The sequence below is a fragment of the Fusarium venenatum genome (genome assembly GCF_020744135.1).
Source record: "Fusarium venenatum strain MPI-CAGE-CH-0201 chromosome Unknown EDB82scaffold_2, whole genome shotgun sequence".
In the NCBI taxonomy this organism is placed as follows: domain Eukaryota; kingdom Fungi; phylum Ascomycota; class Sordariomycetes; order Hypocreales; family Nectriaceae; genus Fusarium; species Fusarium venenatum.
Window position 1 is genome coordinate 5,934,703 of NW_027072130.1, and position 17,844 is coordinate 5,952,546.

At 48.0% G+C, this 17,844-nt stretch overlaps 6 protein-coding genes and 1 non-coding gene across 7 annotated transcripts; 5 read left to right on the forward strand and 2 right to left on the reverse strand.

Moving 5' to 3' along the window:
• Positions 1-457: 457 nt before the first annotated feature.
• On the forward strand, positions 458-2,126 carry EDB82DRAFT_499650 (autophagy-related protein 22-like protein). Its single transcript, XM_025735232.2, has one exon. It carries the CDS (start codon positions 501-503, stop codon positions 2,088-2,090), a length of 1,590 nt encoding a protein of 529 aa, XP_025585959.2. The 5' UTR covers positions 458-500; the 3' UTR covers positions 2,091-2,126.
• A 587-nt stretch (positions 2,127-2,713) lies between these two features.
• EDB82DRAFT_t106 lies at positions 2,714-2,785 on the forward strand. The gene has a single exon. It is a non-coding gene; the product is annotated as a tRNA-Arg (tRNA).
• Positions 2,786-2,920: 135 nt separating this feature from the next.
• EDB82DRAFT_499652 (uncharacterized protein) lies at positions 2,921-4,361 on the reverse strand. The gene has a single exon (XM_025735233.2). The coding sequence runs from the start codon at positions 3,962-3,964 to the stop codon at positions 2,975-2,977; it is 990 nt and encodes a 329-aa protein (XP_025585960.1). The 5' UTR covers positions 3,965-4,361; the 3' UTR covers positions 2,921-2,974.
• Positions 4,362-4,797: 436 nt separating this feature from the next.
• On the forward strand, positions 4,798-10,723 carry EDB82DRAFT_445675 (uncharacterized protein). Its single transcript, XM_025735234.2, has 5 exons — positions 4,798-4,952; positions 5,000-5,225; positions 5,274-5,339; positions 5,389-8,786; positions 8,844-10,723. The coding sequence occupies exons 1-5, from the start codon at positions 4,813-4,815 to the stop codon at positions 10,270-10,272; spliced, it is 5,259 nt and encodes a 1,752-aa protein (XP_025585961.2). The 5' UTR covers positions 4,798-4,812; the 3' UTR covers positions 10,273-10,723.
• A 513-nt stretch (positions 10,724-11,236) lies between these two features.
• On the forward strand, positions 11,237-12,532 carry EDB82DRAFT_536615 (uncharacterized protein). The gene is made up of 2 exons (XM_025735235.2): positions 11,237-11,408; positions 11,463-12,532. Exons 1-2 carry the CDS (start codon positions 11,369-11,371, stop codon positions 12,260-12,262), a joined length of 840 nt encoding a protein of 279 aa, XP_025585962.1. The 5' UTR covers positions 11,237-11,368; the 3' UTR covers positions 12,263-12,532.
• Positions 12,533-13,415: 883 nt separating this feature from the next.
• On the forward strand, positions 13,416-15,735 carry EDB82DRAFT_499657 (uncharacterized protein). The gene is made up of 2 exons (XM_025735236.2): positions 13,416-13,961; positions 14,011-15,735. Exons 1-2 carry the CDS (start codon positions 13,749-13,751, stop codon positions 15,652-15,654), a joined length of 1,857 nt encoding a protein of 618 aa, XP_025585963.1. The 5' UTR covers positions 13,416-13,748; the 3' UTR covers positions 15,655-15,735.
• A 378-nt stretch (positions 15,736-16,113) lies between these two features.
• EDB82DRAFT_174902 (aquaporin-like protein) lies at positions 16,114-17,359 on the reverse strand. Its single transcript, XM_025735237.2, has 3 exons — positions 16,780-17,359; positions 16,423-16,726; positions 16,114-16,365 (listed from the first exon to the last, which is right to left on the reverse strand). The coding sequence occupies exons 1-3, from the start codon at positions 17,143-17,145 to the stop codon at positions 16,163-16,165; spliced, it is 873 nt and encodes a 290-aa protein (XP_025585964.1). The 5' UTR covers positions 17,146-17,359; the 3' UTR covers positions 16,114-16,162.
• Between the last annotated feature and the right edge of the window lie 485 nt (positions 17,360-17,844).

The following is a 17,844-nucleotide window of genomic DNA, read 5'->3' on the forward strand; positions in this document are numbered from 1 at the left end:
TGATAGATGACGACGTTATCCTTGTAGAAGTGAGATCAAGGTTCCAACAATCTGTTAGAAATTAGAGCTTTGCAATAGTTTAAAACGGGCTCTGAGTATGACAATTACAGCATAGACTATTTCATTAACTTGTACAGAACTGTGGCGTAACTATCCTCAGCTAAAAGAGATCATTTTTAACTCTTGACAGAAATATCGCCTTCTCCATAACAAAACTTTGAACAGCAAATGACAACCATGCATCTATCTCCGCCACTTTAATCATCTCCGACCACTAACCACATGGAGCGATGCGATCCGTTCTATGGGGCGATAATGTTAACCATCAGACGCTAGCAACGTTTAAAACAGCGATCTACCTATCATGAAGCACTCAAACGGTTACACGGCATCTATACTGCAGCATTGAAGAATAAAACCCCTCGTCGTATGAGAAATTTGAGCCTCTTAATTCAACATCTCACTTTCTCCTTGTTTTTTTTACAACCGACTTTTCCAAGATGGCCTCAAATCCGGATCCAGCGTCGGCAAACCCCAAAGATATATACGATGGTCCCGTCAAGCAGGATGTTAGCGCAGGCGTTGTGATGCCCGCTTTGGCAGAGGGTGATACGCCTACGACTTCCAAGTGGGAAATCTGGAGTTGGTATGCCTACTACATCGGTGCCAATGGACTCGCCCTTTTCAACTTTGGACCAACTGCCTTTCAAAACTTGCTCGATCAGGCGGCGCCAAAAGATACCGGTCTTTTATCTTTTGCCGGTCGGGAACGAGATGTCAACAGTATCGTTCTACTTGCCAATGGCATATCTTTTGCTCTGCAAGCCGTTCTCTTCCTTATCATCGGAGCATATGCAGACTTTGGCACTGGACGACGATGGATTTTGGTGGTCTGGTCAATTGTGGCTTACGGAATCGGTTTTGGCTGGCTGGGAGTTCACGATCCCAGTCAATGGCAGACGGCGACAGGCTTGTACATCGTCGGCCTAATCGCGTACCAGATGACTCTCACATACTGGACAGCGGCATTTCCCTCCCTTGCGCGAAATACACCTCAGTTAAAAGAAGCAGCGCTACAATTCGAGTCGGGTGACATCACACAACAAGAAATGGATCGAAAGGACGAAATGGAGAGGAGTAGGCTCAGCAACGTCGCTTTTTACATCCAATCCGTTGGTGAAGTCGTCATTTTGGCTATGATCGTGGGTGTCATGTTTGGCGTCAAAGTTGACAAGAGTCCAGAGAATAATAACTGGGGGCTTTCTGTGCTGATAGCATTTGCAACTGCTTGTTGGCTTGTACTCTCGGTCCCCTGGTTCATCCTCGAGAAGAAACGTCCTGGCATGAAAGTTCCGGATCACTTGAATATTATTACAGTTGGGTTTTGGCAGCTTTGGGAGGCTCTCACTCAGATCTGGCACTTGAAGCAGAGCTTGATTTACCTTGTTGGCTATTTCCTCTTGGGAGACTCGCTCAACACCACTGTGACAGTCATTGGCACACTACAGAATCAGGTTGTCAGTTATGAAACATTGACTCTGACCTACCTTCTCATCGTCGGCATTGTTGCTCAAGCTGTTGGAATTGGTGCTTTTTGGCTGATTCAGAAGAAGTTCAACCTTAGCGTCAAAGCCATGTTCAACGCTGTCATGGTCTTCATCATTCTATTAGATGGATGGGGCATGATTGGAAACTGGACTGACAAGTTCGGATTCAAGAATGTCTGGGAGATCTGGCTGTATCAAGCTTTTTACGGACTCTTTGTTTGTCCATGGTACAGCTACTCTCAAATCATGATCAGCTCTGTTACGCCTCGAGGCCACGAATTCCTTTTCTTCTCTCTGTTCAACATCATTGGCAAATCGTCCAGCTTCATCGGACCTTTTATCAGCAGTGCTATTATCGATGCGACTCCGGGAGGCACCAACAATAGCGCCCCCTTCTATTTCTTGTTTGCTCTGAGCTTAGTTAGCGCAATTGGAATCTGGTCCTTCTTAGATTTGGAGAAGAGTGCGAGAGAACAAGAAGCTTTTATTGTGGAAGAGAAAATCCGCATGGGCGAGGACTCGGATACCAGCAAAGCTGTCTAGATGTTCGTGTCGGGTTACTAGATAGTTCAAATTAAGAATATGAACGTATGCCTGTTTTCTTTGCGGCGAAGCAACCGCGCTCCATTCCCCCACGGTATTAGTGCACCATCAGTGGGGTTGTGTTGCGGAAGGACACTAAAGCAGGGGATGAATTTACCCCGTTCCAGGGCAACTTGGCTCAAAAGACACCTGTCCTACTCCGCGACATCAAAAGAGCTACTCTACGACAGCACCTTGATTGTCAACATTTGACATCGAGGCGCGTAATTCGTTCTAATTCTTTCTTTCTACTATAGCTCATAGTAGAATATTCTTTAAAATATCTTCACTTTCTTCTGTACCTTTATCTTACGTCGTTTAGTCACTATCTATCTATGGTGAAATTCCTCATTCAGGTCGACAACACTATTGCAAACGCAAAGCAGATAAACATGGCGATTCGCCCACCATTGACCTGGGAGCCCATCAACACATCCTGCAACAGTTAGATATATAGCGACGGCATCACTGGTGTCATTGTCAGCGATTATCAAGATGTAGTCGACAGTACATGGAGAAGCAACGGAACCCTGACGATGGACGATCTAAGGATTGTTACGAGATTTTCTCTCATCAAAAGCATCGGTCGCGTGGCCCAATGGCAAGGCGTCTGACTACGAATCAGAAGATTCTGGGTTCGATCCCCAGCGTGATCAATTTTTTCCTCGCCCCTCCACAGTATCTGTGTGCAATATTGTCTCAACTCTTTTTTGTCTCATTCACACACGATGATAATTGCATCAGCCATTCGTTTTGGATGAGAGACTCTTTGTTGGCTTCTCTATGCCATCTTCGTCTATTATGTAATTCTATGAAACGCCTGATCCCTCTTATGTGAATCATTCCTATCGTCTCAAAAGTTGAACCTTCATCTTCTTTAATCGCCTGCCCTCAAACGCCTTTGTGACCCTCCAGTTACTGACAATCATGACAAAAACAATCAAGAAAATAAAAACCGCTCCTATCAACGGCACGATCAACGCAAACACGGTTAAGAAATAGCTGGCATTCTGGAATGCTGGCTCTTCAAGCAAACCATCGACGCCTAGTCCTACTTGCATTGCTGTGAGCGCAATGACAACGTAAGCCAGGATACCTGCCAACACTGAAAAGTTGTCTCGGATGAGATCGCCATAAACAGTATGAGATGCAACTCTTGAGTAACCGCGCAGCAGGAAACCTTTTCGAAATGCGTAGATCTTGTTGAGTCGGCTCAATCGAAGCTCCCCGTACCAATAGCGTGGATTCACGCGATCATATCGATGGTTCTCAAGAACCTGAGCGGCAAAAGCCTTCCAGCCTTCCCAAGTCACTTCTTCCGGAAGCAAGCCATACTCTTTAGCGATGCGGAAGTCGCTTTTGTACGCGATTAGTGCGGTGTACGAGAAGAGAAATCCTCGAGCAGAAGCATCAAGATTGCACTGCGTCGCGTCATCGAGATGTGCTGTGTGGATGATGTTGGCAGCCCAGAAGTTTGGGTCGAGTAAGTATTTTGGCATGGGTTTAAGGAAGATGCGGTCCCTCCACCAAACCATGTGGAGCTCAGCCTGCTCGCTGATGATGATGTTTCGAGAGATGAGCCTCTGGTGATGAAGTTGTCGAGGTGGCATCAGACGTCCGCATATCCAGAGCCATTCTTGGACGTCGGTCAGTCGCGAAACAGATAATTCCCGTTCTAGGAAGTTGGGATCCGACGTCGGAGTCACAATGTCATCGTTGAAGCGAGCGCTCGCCGGCAGAAGGCTGCCAAAGTCCTCTTTCGAGGAGGAATTGGCGGTACCAAGGAAGTCCCTCTCCAAGATACAGACTGTAAATGGTGGAGTTGGGCTAGCCATGTCAATGTTATGTCCAGGCTGACTTGCGAGGATAGAGTATGGCGTGAGATTTAAGATTCCTAGAAAGACGGAAATAGAGAGGAATAACCCGTTCCCTCTTTCTACAGATGGCAAGAAGTGTTGATGTCAACACTTTTAGCTCGCCTGAGCAAAAAGCAATGGATGGCAAGGTGGAAATTAAAAAGCATCCTTACCAAGCAGGGGTTACAAGGCTGGGTAAGCAATCACCCTGGGCGGTTAAATCGGCTCAATGAGGCTATGATTGGCTTAACTACGCTGAAGGATCTCTTGGTTGCACGCGGAAAAGAGGGTTGTCCCGCAATCCGTGCAGCCCTTTCATCCAGCGTACTGGAAGAAGAGTTGGCTGTAGTCCGTCAATTGAATAGCATTTAGCAAGTTGTCGTTATAGATACTACTATATATGAGAGTCTGAGTCATCTGTCATCTATTACAGCCATTTGTAATCCTATCTTGGACACTTCTCGTAGAGACAAGGAAAAGATGGTGAGTGGGTATAGGTACGGGTACAGTATCCAGATGACCTCCTAATTTCAGCCAGAATTTGGGGGCTGAGATTGAAACAAGCCCAGCCTTTAGAGGGTAGAATAACGCGGCCAGCTTACGGGCTGATAAGGCGTTCGATTTGTCGAGTTATTTTTACACCCTGAATTTAGAAGTTGATCCGTTTGCTGACTCCCTGTCTAGCAGCCTTATGGTGCCACTCAGCCACCATACTAAAAACTGCCTAGCAGCAGTCTGGCTTCCTGCTCCTCTATCTCTAGACTGTCAGCAAAACACCAAATGTTGTGGCATTCATTCTCTCGAACAAAACAAACAGAACCACGGAAATGTCCATTCGTCGATCCGCAACAAGGCGTGGCCCCCCTCCGGTGGCCACTCCTAGACCGAAAAAGGGCTATGGGAATGTTGAGCAGGGTCTCGAGCAGATTTACCCCAGCCCCTCTTCTGACAAGAAGACGGATATGGAGTAAGTAGCCTTTTGACGATAAATATCTTTAATTGACATGAAAATAGTATCGTCTTTGTCTCGGGACTCGGCGCCCATCCAGTAAGGAGCTTCGAGCACGGTGACACTGGTTTTAATTGGGTAAAAGATGAGGATGGCATCGCTCGCGAGTTCCAAAATGCCCGTATTCTTCTTTACCATTCAGAGTCTTCATGGACCGGGCCCATCAAAGTGAAGCAGTTTCTTTCAAACCTGGCACAGACTTTACTTGAAAGTCTGCACGCGAAGAGAGAGGTAAGTTTATAAACTAGAATATACGATGCAGAGGTTAACGATGGTCAGAATGCCGCCTCGCTCAGGCCTATCACATTTATTGGGCATAGTATGGGCGGACTTGTCATTGCTAAGGTTTGAATCCCATTCCAAGTTACGTCTTCACTTTTCTCACAATCAATAGGCCGTCTGTTTGGCCTTCTCTAAATCAGACCTTTACCCAGGCATGTTTGAAAATATAGCTGGCTGCGTATTCTTTGGAACTCCTTTTCATGGCGCTCAAGCTGCATCTTGGGCTTGCATGCTTGAGAATGCCAAGGAAACGGTTTCACACGCTGCAGACAAGGGGGGCGCTTCAACAACTTCCGCACTGCTAGAGCTTATGAGACCCAGTGATGAGTCCCTGAAAGAACTGAGGAAAGAGTTCATCCGGCTCGCAGTCAAAGAGCCTAAAATCGACTTATGTGGCTTCTGGGAACAACATCCCACAACGATCAGAGATCTGAGCGGCATGCCTGAGTTTCTTCGAGCTCTTAATATTCCACTTCCTAAAAGCATTGGGAACTTTGTCACTCCAGAATCGGCCGTCCTAGATGGTGTGATGGAGCCGGCGGTTGGCCTATCTGCTAACCACAGGGACTTGGTCAAGTTCAAGAGCTCAAAGGATGAACGGTACTTGCTGGTTCGCGGTCCTCTAAGACGTTCTATCAACGGGTCAGGTCTTCGCATTAAAGGTCGACACAACGCCACACGGCGTGTGGATCAAGCAATCATTGATAAGGCAAGAAGAGAAATGGAAGGTGCATCAGTCAAGAACAAGAGAGACGCTATCGCGCGCAATACTACGACTTCACCCTGGTTCTCCAAAGAGCCTGAGTTCATAGGCTGGTTTTCGAAACCCCTCGAGGTAGAGGAAGCCTCCCTTGTCAAAACATGCGATTGCTTATGGGTACGTGGGCGTGATGGCCGTGGTAAAACGAGTGCAGCCTTGTCCGCAGTTGAGCAGATTGAAGAATGGGAGGAAAAAGAGACGCCTGGCCAATCGTCACAGGTCTATCTTGCTTATTTCTTCTGCGACAAGACACCAGAGTACGGTACGGCTGAAGAGCTATTGAAATCTCTGATCCATCAGATCATTTCTAAGCAACCACTGGCTTCGGTGCACGTCAAGTTTTTGTTCAACAAGAATGGCCGTGATAAAGGCCGCGAGAAAGCAGCTTTGCTGACTGTGGAAAATCTTTGGCAGGTGCTCCAGGATATTCTTTCTGATGATATATTTCTTGGGGCACGCATGTACTTTGTCATCAACAATCTGGAAACCATCTCTCCTGACGCTGTATCCACCGCCACTTTACTGAGTCTTCTAGGCTCGGAAGTTGAGCATGATGGCACCGGCAGACGTTCACTTGTACGGTGGATGTTCACCAGTGGCCAGTCTTGGGACATTGACCAGGCGCTGCGAAAACCCCTGGTCCGCCTCGTAGATCTTGAAGACGCGAAGTACGGTGACCAAGTCCAGTTGGAGCTTCGAAAGCACGCACAGAAGAAGGTGAAGGAACTGGTACAGCACAAGAGGTATAGCAAGGCCCTTATGTACTTCACCAGCAGCGTCATCGGACAGCGAGCTCAGAACACACAATGGATAGACATCACATGCGATTCCCTTGAAGATCTACCCCAGCATGAGAACGATGTTCAAGTCCGCCGCCTGCTTGAAAAAGTCCCGCAAGAGCTGGATTCTCTTCTTAATGCTGCATGGCAGGATGTTTTTGAGAAGAATCGATCCAAAGCTGGTGAGATCAAGGAGATGCTGCGTGTGCTGGTTCTCACGTACAGAGACCCAACTGAGGCAGAGCTTGGCCTTCTGGCTGGTCTACAGTCTTCGAACGAGCAAGTGTCGGAGCTTCATGACCTGATCCTCAAGTGCAGACCGCTGATAGTACTCAAGACAAACGATGAGGATGAGCCCACAGTCTGTTTCGCCTTTCCAGTGGTCAAGGCTCATCTTCTGGAGAACGCTTACAAGTTGCTGGGCCTCACAGAAGGTGACATCAAGTTGCAGCACGGAATCCTCGGATTCCGTGCGTTCAGTCATATCATGGAGACCTTTGGCGAACTTGCTGATGAGGTTGAGGGTGCACCACAAGGAAACGTTGACCAAGAAGGCGAGGATGAAGTCGAAGGTAACGCGGAATCAGTCTCTGACCAGCAGGAGATTGAATCCAACCAAGAGAATGAAGCAACTGACACCATTGATGCACATGAGAACAACGCGGACAGCACTTCTGAAACATCTAATGATGACGAAGAAGAGGACGAAGAATATCAGGATGAAGATGACGAAGCACCCCGGCTCAAAGACATCGCTTTAGCCTACGCGGTCATATATTGGCTCGACCATGCTGGCCAAGCCACAGCCGACATCGCAGAAGCACTTAGCTTGGAAAAGGAGTTCTGGGTGGGTGGTTCCAAGACCCGACGTCGCTGGCTGACTGAGTACAATCGATTGACGGGGGTTTTTGATTACTTTGCACGTGCTAAGCTCACAGGACTACACGTTGCTGCTGCAATTGGCTTTAGGGATCTTGTCTCCGCACTGCTGGAGAATGACTACGCTGATGATATGAACACGTACGATGATCTTGATAACCAGCCGCTTCATTTCGCAGCCCATAATGGAAAGTCCGAGATCGTCGAGGAGCTACTTAACAGAGGAGCTGATATCGACGCGGGGAAGGAGCGGCGTGCTATCACTCCTCTGGGGATGGCAGCACAATCAGGAGATGTCAAGATTATGACCCAGCTTCTACAACGAGGTGCGGATCCAAATGCCATTGATTCCGAATCTGGAGCCGTAATCTGCGCAGCCATTCAGTCTGGAAACACTGAGGCTGTGAAGCTTTTGGTCGCCCACAACGTCTCGCTAGTGAGTCCTAAAGAGGACGAGGATGATTCTGGGTCTGTAAAAGAAGATGGCGAGAAGGACGAGAAAGATGGGGACGAGGATGGAGATGAGGATGAGGATGAGGATGAGGATGAGGATGAGGATGAGGAAAGCGAGGACGAAGAAGATGATGATGATGACGATGACGAGGAAGGCATTAAATCTCCTCTGGCTTTAGCAGCTATGAGAGCTGACTTGTCAGTCTTTGAGTTTCTCATAAGAGAATATTCTGAAAAACTGCCTCCCTCAGAATTCGGAGTTGCACTTGTCGCAGCCGCAGAATGGGGCCGAACAGAAGCATTCACACGACTATTCAACGACTTCGAACAATCCCAGGAGGACATACAGAAAGCTCTATATGAAGCAACAAGATCTGCAGATGGCCACTGGGATATTGTCACAATGATCCTTGAAAAGTACCCTGGCTTGAATTGTGACAAAGCCTTCCTCTTTACAGCACAGGGAGCTGATGGCGATGATGAGATACGCATCCTTGAAGCTATGTGGGAATATACTGGAGGCGGCATCTCTCCAGAGTCTCTAGATGAGTCTTTATACGAAGCGACGGATCGTGAGAGTAAGAGGACGATCGAACTTCTACTGCGATATGGAGCCAGCGCCAACGCAACTGGCGAGGTGTAAGTATTAGAGGAGATATTTACAATGCATAGAGTGCTGACCAGGTGTTCTGATAGGTATGGAGACGCTCTTACAGCTGCAGCCTTCGACGGTACCATCGATATCGTCACGATGCTTCTTGATGCTGGTGCTGACATTAACTCCGACAATGGCTTTGCTCTCCAAACCGCTGCCGAGCATGGTCATATGGATGTGGTGAAACTCCTTTTGGAGCGCGGAGCTGACATCAACAAACTAGCGACTCACGATAATATGCCTGAAGGAACAGCACTGCAAGCAGCTGTCGAGTATGGCAATGATGAAATCGTCGACGTGCTACTTGAATACGGAGCCGATCCCAACCTCGGAGGAGGCAGTAACAAGTATCCCATCATTGGCGCAGCAAAGAAAATGGAAGAGGACATTTTCGAGAAGCTCATCAACGCCAAAGCCGACGTCAACGTCGTAGGTGGCTCCGATGACACGACTCCCCTGGTAGAAGCGGCCTATTATCTCTCCGATGACTCTCTGAAGCTCGTTTTGGATGCCGGAGCCGATATCAACCATAAAGACATTTATGGCAACACAGCTCTGATGTGGGCCGCCGGGAAAGGAGAGGACGCGTCAGTAGAGCTCCTGCTTGAGCGCGGCGCAGATGTCTTGGCCGTGAATGAAGACGGCGAGAATGCATTGCAGAAAGCCTTCCATTCAAATGACTACCTGACAACCTTGGCAGTGGTTGACCATGTTTCTAAGTTGATGGATGCCATGAGGGTCGCTATGGAATCTGGTGATGCTGGTGTTTCTGCAGTGGTTCGAAGTGTGCAAAGCCAGGGACAGGAACTTGATTACGATGATCCGCCTGCGCCGGTTTCGCCGGTCAAAGACGAAAGCAGAAGAAGCTCCGTGTATGGAGGACTCCCACCAGATACACCGCTTGTAACAACCAATCCTGCAGCAATCGACTTCCATGCTGAGAAGATCGTTGTCGAAGAACCACAAGTTGCTCCAGTTCATGGTTTTGCTGCGCAAGAACCTATAGGTAGGCCATTTTTCCCGCCTGTTGAGAACTTGTACAGTCCCGCCACAGGCATCCTTGACTTTGCTCACGATCCACTGCTCAGGCGCCAGTCGGAACTTGGGCCAATTTCACCAGCGCAGTCACCAGGACCGATCAAAAGGAAGCCAATTTCGGGTCCCATGTACAGACCATATCAGCCTGGAACCGGAGACAACGTGCGGCACTCAACTCCACCTGGATCGTTGGTGAATGCTTTCCAAGCTTATCAGCCAGGCCAGCAACAGACGCCACTTCATGAAGTACAGTCTTCATCGCCGCCGCCGCCAGAGGGTTTTACGCCGCCAAGTCAGACTTCACCTGAACCTGGGTTTGTTCCATACGCGCCAGGTGTTCCGGGACAGCCTAGGCCAGAACCAGGCCGAAAGTCGTCGCGCACGTCGTTTATGGGCATGAAAGTTCCTTGGTCGGACCATCGGTTTAACTGAGATGCAAAGTTTGAAATGATGCCAATTTTTTGGAGACAATAGAATGTATCTGATACATCAAGTCATGGTAGCCTTCCGGTTGGCGATGTATGAGGATGGCCCTTCACATTTGTTTTTTTAAGCACCACTGGTAGTTACAAGTATTGAGTTTTAAATTGACTGAGAAATACCTGATACGTTATCTTGCGCCGCTGAACTCTCACGTACTTGTTCTGACAGAAGTTAAAAAGCGTCTTAATCAGGAAATTGATGTTGGTGGTGAGAACTGTTTGTCAGCACTGAAGGATGGTTGGTTTACAAGGTCCCAGACCCGAGAGACTGACCGTTTTCGCATTTCGGGCTTTGGCAAGGCCGAGGTGCGCATCTTCGGACTACGGCACGTAGGTACTGCAGTCAAAGATGAAGCGACAGATGAATGAGTCACTTTTTGGGTACTATGGAGAAAAGAAGTCATATAATTAATTTCAGATTGGAAGGAGGAATATTACCATGACTCACTCTGCCGACGCTGGGAAAATGATGAAGATGCGAAAGTGTGGATTATTAATTGTGGTTAGTCTGCAGGGTAATCAATCTCTCAGACAGTCAGTCTCAATGAAAGAGGTTCCATGTTTGCAGAATTGAACGGCATGCGTATTATGTTGTAACGTTAATGATAAAACTGGGCAGTTCTTGCCAATTTATGAGATCTATTTGTTTCGCCAAAATTGTAGGAGCTGTCACAAGAGACATTGTCAGCTTGATGGATTTGTAACCTCTACGGCACGGAATAGGTGCTTAGAAATAATAAACATGAAGCCCTGTCAAACAAGAATCCTCCAATGCAACCAACCCTGCATGGGCTGACTCTGAGTGAATAACTACTAGTTACACGAAAGATTACAAAGGCATTTGCTGACAACCGAAGACCGAGAGCACTTGATAAGATTGAAGAATGGTATGGTATAAGCAGGATGCTGGATGATCGGTATATATATTAAAGAATCATGCCCAGGCGACAAGTAGAATAGCACCAGTCCAGCACTAGAAACAATATTGCAAAGCTCACTATTATCGCTCAAAGAAACTCAATTATATAGACACAACTCAAGTCAAGATGCGACACTCAAAGAAGATGCAGATCACTGAAAGCGATGGTAAGGCTCGCTAAACTTGAACATTCTAGCGCTCAACCCCACTAACAAATACAGGTCTGGATAAGCACCAACACGTACCCAGCAAAAAGTCACAGAGCTCGAGAAGAAGCAATGGATCGTCCGGAAAACAACTACAGCAACTTTCCATACTCTACCAAGATGCGATGGACCTTTACAACCAATCTTCTCTAGCAGAGACAATTCAAGATATGCTGCGGACGAAGAACCGACCACGCATAACCAGGATTGTTTCACTGGGTTTAGGGAGTTTGCTTGACGCTAAGGATCAACAGCGTCGCATCAAACAGCTGGTCATGTTGATGGCCATTGCATCACATCTCACACTTCCCAAGAACGCTCTTCAGATCTACGCCCAGGACCCGACATTCACGGAAGTTGATGAGACTTTTCTGGCGAGCCTTGGAATCGTCGTGTTAAAAACACCATCAATTGCCGATCTGGGTGAGGCCGGGCAAATGATGGACGAAGAAACCCTTGTCTACAGCCCTTTCCTCACCCTTGAGACATACAAATTATTGTTATCTTCATCACAAACTTCTGATGTCCCAGTCAACGTGCCCATGTTGATAAGCGATGACTTTAATGCGCTCAGATTGAAATGGGACAAGCGAACTTCGGAGAGAAAAGATGTTGAAGGGTTGATCCAAGGTACAAGAGCCGGCAATTATCGCCGACGCGCAGTCAATGGTGAAGGGTTCTGGACAGACTTGGACAGACCATTTCCTCTAGCATTGTACCTCAGACAATCGACACCTGCTCGAAACGCAGATACAAGAAAGAAGACAAGGGTGTTTTCGCAGTTTGAGCAATCGTCGATTCCGATATATGCTTAATTTTATCTCTGAACAAAGCTTGCAGTACTTACAGCAAGGGAGACTGTTAAACTTCTTCCTTGCATGGGACGGAATGATCTGGGCGGTCAGGAATGCAGGGCATTGAACTGGGAGCGAATGAATGCGTACCAATTTAGCCTTATCTGAAAGTTTTATTAGCGATGTCTCACAGCAATAAAAGCCGATGTTGCTGCTTTTGTATAACCCCCTTGGCAGCTGAAAATCGTGTCTTTTTTTGTTCTTGGTAGCGATCATGACAAAGCCGAGGTGATGGCGATTGCATGCTCGGGATGAACATTGGAGTTGTCATCAGCTAGAAAGCAATTGTTGGTTTAAGTACCACGTGTACATGCTGTATCGACTTTGTTATCTGCCATCGCATCATAGTGTTTGTTGTAGGGCGAGATTGGCAAAGACAGAAAAAGAATAGGGAAAAAAGAAGCATCGAATTTGATCCAGAGTGATCTGCAGTGCAGCTAACCCCGAGCGTGAGCCTGTTAGTGGCATTGGCAAGCCTGCCAAAATCACGCTGCCGACGCATGCATTATTGAGCACACCATTTGGGCCAACACATCCGACTTTGCAATTTTTTTTTGGAAGGGGCTTTGAGGATTTTAGTAGTTGTTCAGACTTTTGGTTATCTTTCGAAAAATGCCTCGATATCTGATTAATCGACGTATTGGCGTCGTGGCTGTTTGACTACTAGGTTGACTTGTTGGTAAAACTTTCCCCTGCCAAGACGAAATTGAAGCTATGGTACCGACTAACGACCCTTTTCACTGGATCCCTAGACTCAATCAGCCACTGATAGACTCTGATTGTCTTGTTATCCTCGACCAACCATGTGCCAGTTTCAGTGCATCAAACCCTGGCGATATCTCCACAATGGGCTTGAACTATTGACAATTAGCGTTGTTCCAGACATTGCGACTAAAAATAAAAGACAGACTGGCATCGAAAACGCAGTCCATTAGAGCACACATTATTTTGTAACCTTTTCAGCTCCATGCAAGGTGGAGTGGAATGTCTGTTGGTATTTTCCCACCCCTGAACGCCCCAGGAACAAACACTGTTAAGCACCTCAGAAAGCGATTTCCCTCTTCTACTGACTCTCATGTCAAAGCAGGGCACTCTAACTGTCACTAGCTTGTGGCAATCTGTATGGAGACGAGATACAGCAACAAAAGCAACCAATTGCCAAGTCCAAATCTGGTCAAGATGCCCCGCGCAAGGGCGAGTCAAAATTCCAGTGGCTTGGATCCCTTTTTAATGCAGTTTTTAGGGGTTCAGCGCCCGTATGATCCCCTGATATATGTATATCCTCCTCGCAGCTGAACCACTTGGCCATCCGCTCCAGTCTTTCTGTCTGTCAGCTCATTCATTCTTTTGAACACTCCTTCTCACCAAATCGCAGTGGTCTGGGTCTCAGCTGGTCAATTGAGTACCATCTGCCTGCCAGGTTAATCTGCTTCCATTCTCTACCACCATGACGAACAATCAGGAATCTGGCAGCTGGTGGAGCCAGATGTTTAACAACACCGGCTACCAGGAGCTGCCAACGACAATTGTGAAGGACAAGGCAGAGACAAAAGCCCAGGTCATGCCTAGAAGATGTTTCCGATTGTCGACCCGGGGTTTTTTGCTTGTGCTCGCAGCTATTCTTCTGGTCCCTACTTTCCTAGCTCTTGCAGCGCTTGAGGTACGTCAAATGCAGGTGGTGAAGTGACTCAACTGACTTTCAATTGCAGGGTCGACAATATCTTTCAGATGGAACAGCCGACGTCTTTGAGATGTCCGAAGGCCAAGATTCTGGCCCACAAATTGCCTCCGAAGTCGTCTCGGAGGTTCCTCAGGATTCAGTGCCTGTTGCTGACGCTGTCCCTGACATGCCTGAGGTCGACACGCCCGAGCTTGACACGCCCGAGGTCGACACACCTGAGGTTCCTGAGGTTCCTGAGGTCCCCGATACCGTCGAGGTCCCCGCTATTCCCGTTTCGCCTCATCCTCCAAAAATGCCGAAAACAATCTCCAACCGTCGCCTTGTCATCCTCCTCCCTGCCAACGCTCCCGGTGTCAACCTGTGTAAAGCCATGGTTACGGCAATCGCCCTTGGATACCCCACGCCCGTCATCATCAACTGGGGCAAGAGTGGTTCCCATCTTGCCAAGATCGGAGGTGTTCTCGACTACCTCGACTGGGCTGTGCGTCTCAAGTCCGGCCACAAAGATCACCTGGGCATGGACGATCTTATCATGGTGGCTGACAGTTCCGACTCGTGGTTCCAGCTTCCTCCCGATGTTCTGATCCAGCGTTACCACGACCTCAATGCCGAAGCCGATGCACGCCTGCAGAAGGAATGGACTGGTAGCTCCGAGATGCCCATGAAGCAGACCATCATGGTGTCGGCCCAAAAGAGGTGCTGGCCCCGAGCCAAGTCTGGCACAAACCTCCACTGCACTGACCTCCCCGAGAGCCCTCTTCGTGAGGATCTTTATGGACCAGACACAGACAAGGACCCTGAAATGCGCATGGTCGATGTTCGTCCCAAGTACATCAACAGTGGAGCCTTTATCGGACCTGTTGGAGACATGCGTCGATACTTCCGTCGTGCACAAGAGCGTTACGTGGCTGGCAAGGCCATTCAAGGAGACCACTTCTACAGTGACCAGGGTTTCTTTGGTGAGATTTGGGCAGAGCAAGAGATCTGGCGCACGTGGAGACGTGAGCTCGGCGATCAGATCGATCTTTACCAGAACGCCTCTATCATGGTCCGTGATCAGTTTGAGTACCACGTCGGCCTTGATTACTACCAAACCATCTCCATTCCCACTGTTTTTGAAGAAGATGACGGTGATATTGTCAATCTCAACAACCAGACTCAGATCGCTGAGCGATCCAAAGAGCTTGAGATTGAACCTGCTCGTCTTACTCGTGTCCCTGACGAGATTAGAAATGCCAAGAACCCTATCGCACGTCTTTTGAGCGAGGAAGAGCGACAAGGCCTTGACTGGGGCGACATGAATTTCTACGCCGACTTCTTCACCACGGCTATCCCTGTCAACATCCATCACAATGCGCATATTAACAACCTCAAGAGTCGTCGCGTCTTGTGGTGGCCTCGTATGTGGTTCTTCCCGTACCTACGCGATCTCGTCATGGTTCAGCTCAAGCAGCGCAGACAGCAGCCTCTTGGACGGGTGCAGATTCCCGAGGGTAAGGCTGTGTACTGGGGACTCCAAGCTTATAAGGAGATCAGACGATACATGCACAACCAGAGGCAGATGGTGACGACGGACTTTGACACTATCTGCACGTCAAATTGGGCGAAGAAGGAAAAGCAGAACTGGTGGGACGTGGTATTTATGGATGAGAGGGGACCATTGGAACTATAAGCGTTAATTTTACGGCTGCTGTTTGGGTTTGACTTTATGGGTGCTTTGCAATAGAAATAATCAATTACTGTTACATGTCCAAAACTGTTGAATCACTGCACCAAGTAATCCTGGTATAGTCATGTCTAACCAGGGCCATTGCGTATCTCGTCGCGATCTAATTGTGTCACTCTCCCTAAAATAGACATCGTAGTTAATGGATAATCTCGTATTTGTGGCTGTCTTGCTCTTGAGCACGACAAAGCATGAGCTCCGATACTTAATTGACTACACATAATGGAAACCAACACGCTGTATTACTACTCTGGTTTACTTGAATTCTGTCTGAAGGGTAATCGAGAAAGAAAAAATCCGGCTTCCTGTTCCATGCATATATTCCTCTCAATTACTAGCCATGCCACCAGTTGCTAATTATCAACCGACGTGATGCTTCCTCCTGGTTAAGTCAAATTATTCATTACTATAAACTCCAATGAGAAACATCTGACAAAGCCGTTTCTATTGCCGATCATACATCAACTGGACTATCTTGACCAGGATTTGCTTCCTCGTAGTGCATCAACTTGACAAGCCGGAAGTAACCAGCAGCAAGCGCAGCGCCAAGTAGGGGTCCAACCCAATAAATCCAGTGGTAGCCGGGGAAGTCTCTGGAACCGACAGCACAGCCAAATGATCGAACAGGATTGGCCGATCCACCGGTCACGAAGACTCCTATAATACAACTAAATTAGTCTTCTTGTTGAGGCAAAAGGCTTCGGAGATGCTTACCTGGGATAAGTGCAACGAAAAGTGCCAAACCAATGCCAACAGGGGCCAAAAAGGTGTCGCGAGACTTCTCGGCAGCAAGCATCAGGACAACGAAGACCAACTGGGCGGTGAAGAACATTTCAAGAAAGACACCTTGAGCAATTGAAGTGTTGGGTCCGAGTGTTGTGTTTGCAATAGAGGCACTTCCGGGGAACATGGCATTGACCAGACCACCGGCACACATCGCAGCGATGATCTGGGATGGGAACAGAAATAGTGCGCGCATCCATGGTAGTTGATTAGAGAGACAGAGACCAAATGTGACCTGATATCGGTGTTAGCCTCTTCGACAAGTTGTTCCAAGAAATACCAACGTACAGCAGGGTTAAAGAGTCCACCGCTGATTCGGTAGAAAGCCCAAACGTTGACTAAAAGAGAGAATCCGTATGACATGGCGACATACATGACGGTGTTGTTGGCCAAGGTGCCGTTCGGTCCTGGGATAGGCTCTTGCAGAACGGCAACAATGTTTCCAGCATAGGCAAAATACAAGAATAGAAATGTGCCCACAAATTCCCCAGATGCCGCTACCATGTGCCTACCGAACTCGCTGAGGTGAGTCGTTCTTTGTTGTTTTTCCTGGTGGGCATAAAGTCGATTTCGACCATTCATTGAATTACTGCGGCGATCCTTTACGTGGCCATTGTGGCCATTGTGACCGCTCATACCGTGGATGTCTGCCATGCTTGTAACTTTGAGAATGAGATGTGTGGCGAGATGACTGGCTGAATTCCGTATACGCTGTACCCAGAAAGGAACAGTGAACTGATGAAGATGTCTGGTGGGAGGTGGAAAACAGGGAAACCCAGAAGTAAAGTAAGGGAAGGGCTGTTTTAGTTTGGATGAATCGGGAAAGATGGAGAGGAATGCACAACGGCTGACGTCGCAACCATAGCTGTCAAATAAATTTTCTGTCCTGTCCCTCCCTCGAAGCAAAGGCTCATCACATCACTCTTTCAATTCTTTGTCCTTCTCAGTGGCTGCGGGTATGACGCACACACAAGCTGGCCTCTGTGAGACGGCAACGTATTCAAAACGTCAGAACTGCAGTGAATAATTGGGGCACTTGTTAGGAGGAAGTAGAGAGGCCGCAAACAAATTCCACACTGACATTAGAAAGAGTCCCCCCTTGTCTTGGCAGATATGTCTTGATCCCAAATTATTGAATTAGAGTCAAATATCAAAGCGATCCATTGGATTGGCGTTTCGCTAGCCCGGACATGACGTCCGGGAATGAAGATCACGACTCCAAATGGGGAAAAGTGGCTGCACAGCTCCAGTCGTACTAAACCGTTTGAATCAGGCCATCGGTCGATTGCTTGTTGGTGTAATCATGCTGTGACCATGCATGCACCGAGCCGCGTTTGTCGACTGTGTAATTCC

What these genes read in the sequence shown, in the direction of transcription:
- EDB82DRAFT_499650 (XM_025735232.2), top strand. Translation starts at nt 501, where the DNA reads ATGGCCTCAAATCCGGATCCAGCGTCGGCAAACCCCAAAGATATATAC.
- EDB82DRAFT_499652 (XM_025735233.2), bottom strand. Translation starts at nt 3,964, where the DNA reads ATGGCTAGCCCAACTCCACCATTTACAGTCTGTATCTTGGAGAGGGAC.
- EDB82DRAFT_445675 (XM_025735234.2), top strand. Translation starts at nt 4,813, where the DNA reads ATGTCCATTCGTCGATCCGCAACAAGGCGTGGCCCCCCTCCGGTGGCC. An exon ending in GTCTGCACGCGAAGAGAGAG is followed by an intron (nt 5,226 to 5,273) that starts GTAAGTTTATAA and finishes AACGATGGTCAG; the next exon opens with AATGCCGCCTCGCTCAGGCC. An exon ending in GCCAACGCAACTGGCGAGGT is followed by an intron (nt 8,787 to 8,843) that starts GTAAGTATTAGA and finishes GTGTTCTGATAG; the next exon opens with GTATGGAGACGCTCTTACAG.
- EDB82DRAFT_536615 (XM_025735235.2), top strand. Translation starts at nt 11,369, where the DNA reads ATGCGACACTCAAAGAAGATGCAGATCACTGAAAGCGATG. An exon ending in GCAGATCACTGAAAGCGATG is followed by an intron (nt 11,409 to 11,462) that starts GTAAGGCTCGCT and finishes TAACAAATACAG; the next exon opens with GTCTGGATAAGCACCAACAC.
- EDB82DRAFT_499657 (XM_025735236.2), top strand. Translation starts at nt 13,749, where the DNA reads ATGACGAACAATCAGGAATCTGGCAGCTGGTGGAGCCAGATGTTTAAC. An exon ending in TAGCTCTTGCAGCGCTTGAG is followed by an intron (nt 13,962 to 14,010) that starts GTACGTCAAATG and finishes TTTCAATTGCAG; the next exon opens with GGTCGACAATATCTTTCAGA.
- EDB82DRAFT_174902 (XM_025735237.2), bottom strand. Translation starts at nt 17,145, where the DNA reads ATGGCAGACATCCACGGTATGAGCGGTCACAATGGCCACAATGGCCAC. An exon ending in GTGGACTCTTTAACCCTGCT is followed by an intron (nt 16,727 to 16,779) that starts GTACGTTGGTAT and finishes CACCGATATCAG; the next exon opens with GTCACATTTGGTCTCTGTCT. An exon ending in TTTCGTTGCACTTATCCCAG is followed by an intron (nt 16,366 to 16,422) that starts GTAAGCATCTCC and finishes GTTGTATTATAG; the next exon opens with GAGTCTTCGTGACCGGTGGA.